The sequence below is a fragment of the Plecotus auritus genome, assembly GCF_963455305.1.
Source record: "Plecotus auritus genome assembly, chromosome: 11".
NCBI lineage: Eukaryota > Metazoa > Chordata > Mammalia > Chiroptera > Vespertilionidae > Plecotus > Plecotus auritus.
In genome coordinates this window covers 43,560,943-43,567,342 of record NC_137777.1, presented here as the reverse complement: position 1 = coordinate 43,567,342, position 6,400 = coordinate 43,560,943, and the positions used below count along the sequence as shown (strand labels likewise).

Sequence of the window (6,400 nt, the reverse complement as noted above, 5' to 3'; positions counted from 1 at the left end):
ATAATATTATTATCAATGTGTTACATCATCTATTATGTTTGTGTGTGTATATATGGACATATAAATGCATACACATGTGTATGTCTATATATGCACACACATGCCTTACAGATCAACTAGATTTTTTATTCCGTAGGAACATAACATAATTCTTTTGGAAAGCAAGTTTTAGAAGTGGATGCATCGACGATATCAATACTACCTATACAATATTTTAATTTAGGGTTAGAGATCAGAAAATAGAAATGGATGTTCTGATGACCTCAAAAGATTAAACAAACATACTAGACAAACACTGATTTATACAAGGACTAATAAAAGAAAAACAAGATTGTTATAAAATATGTATAATATGTGCAAAACTCAATATATATATAGACCTATGATTCCCAGAAAGCATTCAACTTCCTGGAGGAGCCGGTAAACTTATTTGAACCAGTATAGGTAGTTTGACGTTACTCCCGGAAAACAAAGGTTGTCAGTACAAGATCCCCCATAACTCGGAGGACAAGCTGAACATGGTACCCCTACTTTATATGGCGCTTCTCCAATCCAGTTGCCCCTAGAGAAAAAAAAGAAAAAAATGGTAGCATTAATGTTACTTGCTCATTTAAAATTTTTTTAATGTTGCCCTGGCTGGTTGCTCAGTGGTTAGAGCATTGGGTCAGCCTGCTGATCAGAGGGTCTCAGGTTCAATTCCTGATCAAGGGCACAGCCTCAGTTTCTAGTTTGATTCCTGGCCCCAGTCAGGCTCCTGAGGAGGCAACCAATGGATATGTCTCTCTCGATGTTTCTCTCTCACATAGATGTTTCTCTCTCTCCCCTTCCTCCCTCCCCTCTGCTCTCTCTAAAAAAAAAAAATCAATGGAAAAAATACCATGGGATGAGAATAAAAAAAATTTTTATCGTTGTCAAGCACACGATCACATGTATTGACATGATGATTTTTTTGAGAAGTTTGTCATTTTTGGAAAGGCACTGAAAGTTATATCCATTTCTTATGTATACAGTAACTTATATATCTTACTTTTAAAACACTTTCTCTCTGACTTAATAGTATCTTAATTTATAGGTAATAGTGACTCACTACAATGAGTAGTGACATAATTAGTCATCTGACACCAAGCTTAATGCTCATTCCAATCCACCACATCTGTCTCTTTCCCATAGCCATCCTCTGGAGCACATGGGCCAGATTCCCTTTTTTAAAATTTATTTTTAAATTTATTTTTTAATTTCTTTATTGATTAAGGTATCACATATTTGTCCTCATTCCCCCATTCCCATCCCAAACCCCTCCCCATGCATGCCCCCACCCCCCTGTTGTCCGTGACCACTGGTTAGGCTTGTATGCATGCATACAAGTCCTTTGGTTGATCTCTTCCCCTTACCTCCACCCTCCCCTACCTTCCCTCTGAGGTTTGATGCTTCCCTATCTCCGGGTCTGTTTTTGTTCATCAGTTTACGTTGTTCATTATTTCCCCTAGATGAGTGAGATCATGTGATACTAGAAATACACTTATAAGAACTGAAAATGAGATTCACTTTTAAAAAGCTCACACTAATAAGATTCTAAGGATAATAAAAATATATGAGTATATACACCTTTATAACTGTTTTTGTGCTTATGACAACTTCCTACTCATGTCATCGTTTCTGGGAGGCTTAGAAATGATTAAATGAACAAAAAGTTGTCATAAACACACAAAAAAAGTTCACAAAATTTGTTCCTGAAGTTGTAAAATATTGAGATTCTCATTATTTATAAAATGAGATATAGAAAACTCCATTTTCGTAGTAAGAGAATGATGGCCCACAGAAGCAATTAAAGGTGATTTCAAAACATTTTCCCATAAATACACTCCTAGGCCTTTTTATAGTAGTGCTATTCGTTTTTTTATAATAAACACATTTAACTGAATTACTTTGTGTTCTCAATATTTTTCTTTATCTGTATTGATCACCAATATCAAAATAATACACCAGTTCACTATTTAGGAGAGTTACCTTACTGTTATTTAGGTACTTTAATTACAAAGAAAAGAGTAATAAATGTATTTGCATAGCCTAGGTTAGTAACTAGAGTTCTGGGAAATAGCAATATAGCCAACAATGTGAAGGAACTTGAATGTTCAGGAGAACATCTGGTTGTCAATAATAAAAAGTCAGACGACAGTAGGTGAGAGGCTAGGACATGAGACAGGTGGTTCTCAAAGTCTTTTAAGACCCGAATAAGACCAAGCAGGGACTTGGAACCTGTCTCTATAGGGCATGAAGGTATCAGTTTAAATCAGTCAGTTAAAAATTCACACTTATCTATAAAACTTTTATCTACACACATGTAAAACATGCTGGTTAACTATTCATATTACAACATGAGATGAGATTCTAAGACTGTCCACCGAATCGAGTTTATTCTAAACTCGGACCTCCAGAGAAGCTTCCTTAAGTGTAATTTTGATGACATAAGCTTGCTTAGAAACATCCAAGGAGACCCATTCTCTGATGAGTGCAGCTCCCTTCTTGGTCCTAAGTTCCCCCGTTCTATATTCAAAATCTTATTTCTCTAGGTATCTCTACCCAAGCTACATCTTTATCAAGATTATGTTACCTTAATTTGATATTTTTCTTTTTATTCTATATACTTCTTGAAATTATACAGCTCATATTTTAGTAACATGAATTTAGAAGTACAATTTTATTATCTGTAATCCTATCTAATAAAAGAGTAATATGCAAATTGACCGTAACTCTGCTACACCCACAAGCCATGCCCACAAGCCACACCCACCATCCAATCAGGAGCGAATATTCAAATAAACCCAACCAAGATGGCTGTGGCCACAGAGAGCAGGAGGGAGGCTTGGGTTTCCCTGGCAATGGAGGAAGCCAAGCTTTCCACCTGCCCTTGCTGACCCAGGCCTCCACTCCAGGCTACAAAGTTTCAATTATAGAAGATAAATAAATCCCAACAAAATGGTGGCAGCCATGGAGCTGGAGAGAGCAGGAGGCTAGGGTTGCCCCCAGCGATGGAGGAAGCCAAGCTTCTGCAGCCCTGTCCTGCCTTGGCCTCCGCTTAAGGCTACAAAGTTTCAATTATAGAAGATAAATAAATCCCAACAGAAATGGCTGCTGCCACGGAGCGAGCAGAAGGCTTGGCTCTGCTCCAGGCTACAAAGTTTCAATTGTAGAAGATAAATAAATCCCAGATACCAGGGCCTCCGCTTGGGTCGCTGGGGGGTGTGGCCAGCCTACAAACCACCACAGGCCCCTTGCCCAGGCTGCCCCATGCCCCAAGGGAACCCCCACCCTGATCCAGGACACCCTCCAGGGCAAACCAGCTGGCCCCCACCCGTGCACCAAACCTCTATCCTATCTAATAAAAGAGTAATATGCAGATTGACCATCACTCCAACACACAAGATGGCTGCCCCCATGTGGTCAAAGATCCTGCCTCCATGTGGACACAAGATGGCCACCACAAGATGGCCAGCAGGGGAGGGCAGTTGGGAGGGACCAGGCCTGCAAGGGAAGGCAGTTGTGGGCAATCAGGCCAGCAGGGGAGAGCAGTTGGGAGGGACCAGGCCTGCAAGGGAGGGCAGTTGGGGGCAATCAAGCCTGCAGGGGAGGGCAGTTAGGGGTGACCAGGCTGGCAGAGGAGGGAAGTTGGAGGTGACCGGGCCTGAAGGGAAGGGCAGTTGGTGGGCACCCAGGCCTGCAGGGGAGAGCAGTTGGAGGGGTACCAGGCCTATAGGGGAGGGCAGTTAGGGGTGATCAGGCCTGCAGGGGAGGGCAGTTAGGGGCAAACAGGCTGGCAGGGGAACAGTTAGGCATCAATCAGGCTGGCAGGGGAGTGGTTAGGGGGTGATCAGCCTGGCAGGCAGAAGCAATTAGGGGCAATCAGAAAGGCAGGCGAGCGAGCAGTTGGGAGCCAGCAGTCCTGGATTGTGAGAGGGATGTCCGACTGCCCAGTGGGATTGGGCCTAAACGGGCACTTGGACATCCCTCGAGGGGTCCCAGATTGGAGAGGGTTCAGGCTGGGCTGAGGGACACCCCCCAATACACAAATTTCGTGCACTGGGCCTCTAGTAATTATATGTTACATTATATACTTTTACATAAATCACAGATTTTTATCAAATAGAGAATAACTAATTATATTCAATAGTAAATCAGCCAACTAATAAAACTATTATTTATTCTTTTATTGTTTATGTAATTAAATTCTCCCTCCCTGTCTCTGTCTCTTTCTCGCCCCTCCCTTCTTACTTTTAACCCTGAAAAACTATTAGCCTTGAGATAACTTCATACTGGCATTAGAAGAATCGTATTCACATATCAGTCAGGATTTGAAAACTTTTTTCATTGCCTAGGTTTCAAAATAATGGTCTTTTATTACAACAAATATAGCATATGAACACGATATCTTAATCTCTTGGACCCATAAAACAATCAAATCTTTCATTGATAGTATTAGAAATTCTAGTCATTGGCCCAAAACAGAGAAGTTAAATGAATAAAATACAAATGTCTTTCATCATCTGGGGAGGATACTTGGCTTATTTGTGTCAGAAACAAGGGTAAAAGCTTAACAGGGAAATATAAGGAGTGAGACTGAAAATATTAATCAAATGCACAGTTCCATACTTTTTATAAAGCAGACACATTCTACTTTCCAAATCTTATTCTTCTAATAATTGTGAAGAGGGGACCATCGGGGAAATTGCTATTTCTCTAACTCTGCAAAAACACTGGCACACTACCACATACATGAGTAATGCAGCTGTTTGTGAAACATTTTCTCATTCCCTCCCCACACTGGCAAGGCTAGAGAAAATCTTTGGGACTTACTTTGGAAAACACCAAGAATGTCATAAATCCTTTGCACATTTTGGTATTTACTCCAAATGGGAACAGACTCATGAATAAATACTGCAATCTTTTATCAGCTGAAGAGTTATTGTTATCAAGAAGGCATTTTCTCGAATGTTAACACATGCTTATTTATTGCAAAAAATGTTCATAAATATGTCCATATTTTAGAAACTGTAATCAATTTCACAACATTTTTATGTAGGATGAAATTACTAAATACTTTTTAATACTGAAATTTAAATCATGGCAAAGCCTCAATTGAAAAAGAAGTCATAGCTTGTAAATCTTCCCTTCCAATATTGAATGCCTCCCTCGCCATCTATGGAATTAATAAACTATAGTTTTAAATTTTACTCTTAAAACAAAGAAGGAAGAAAGGCTTGTTTTGCTTTCCTAGGGAAAAAAGTAAGTTGACATTTTGGCACTGAGAGGTGGGAATATTATGGTGTTGATAAATTCCCTAGAAGATTGTGTTCTGATGCTTTTTTATGTAGCTATCAAAAGCCTGGGAGAACAGAGTTTATTTTACAATCGCCATGACAAAGGAAAGAGTGTGAGGGGAATTTAGTGACTCTCCATACTCAGATTGTTTTGCCACCAGTTTTGGCCCAGAATCCTTTTACTTGTGCAAAGAAGCCTTTCAGCTGATTTTTTCAGGTTTATGGGAATAATGAAGGATTCAAGATCAGAGGCCCTTGTATTTAAGTCCTTCTCATTGAAGTACCCAACAGACTGCCCTAGCTGGTTTGGTTCAGTGGATAAGAGGCTTGTGGACTGAAGGATCCCAGGTTTGATTCTGGTCAAGGGCACGTGCCCAGGTTGTGGGCTCGATCCCCAGTATGCAGCATGCAGGAGGCAGCCGATCAATGATTCTCTCATCATTGATGTTTCTATCTCTCGCTCCCTCTCCCTTCCTCTCTGAAATCAAATTTAAAAAAAAATTCACCTCATTAAGGTAACAAGAGGCACATTAAAAAAAAAAGAAAGAGAAAAATACCCAACAGACTGAAGATATTGAATAATCATGAAAGGTTCCAGGAAGCAGCATGCCACCTGGGACTTACTTTGGGGCGTAGTTGCACACCAGGTACACTGCACGGCGCCACACAGTTCCCCACACATTCATGTTTTGGCAAGTATGAATTGCACATCCTATCCGATTGGAGGTGGCCCAAACCATCTGCAAAAATAAACCAATATACCATTACTGAGGTCAGAGCTAAGAACATGCATGTTCACCAAAATAGATCCAGAGGCGTGGAAGCATGCAACAGATTGAGGATTCTCAGAGGGAAGGAGGGGTGGGGAAGAGATTAACCAAAAAATTTATATGCAAATATGCATAACCCAGGGACACAGACAACCGTGCTGTGAAGGGCTGGGGAGGGGGCAAGAGTGGGGAGGAGGGGTAAGTGGAGGGGAAAAGGGTGCATCTCTAATACTTTCCACAATAAAGATAAATTTTAAAAAATAGTTAAGACCATTTTTTAAAAGTATGATATGACCCCAAAATTAACAAGACAGT

General features: G+C 40.4%; 1 protein-coding gene across 1 annotated transcript in view; it reads right to left on the bottom strand.

The window, feature by feature from the left end:
* Positions 1–426: 426 nt before the first annotated feature.
* The window catches only part of PI15 (peptidase inhibitor 15), a gene marked incomplete at its 3' end in the record, with an annotated part of 29,426 nt that continues 23,452 nt past the window's right edge, over positions 427–6,400 (bottom strand). The window contains exons 5-6 of the mRNA XM_080646372.1: positions 5,940–6,055; positions 427–562 (exon numbers count right to left, since the gene is read on the bottom strand). Coding sequence (XP_080502498.1) covers positions 427–562; positions 5,940–6,055 — 252 coding nt within the window. The remainder of the gene's footprint in view (positions 563–5,939; positions 6,056–6,400) is intronic.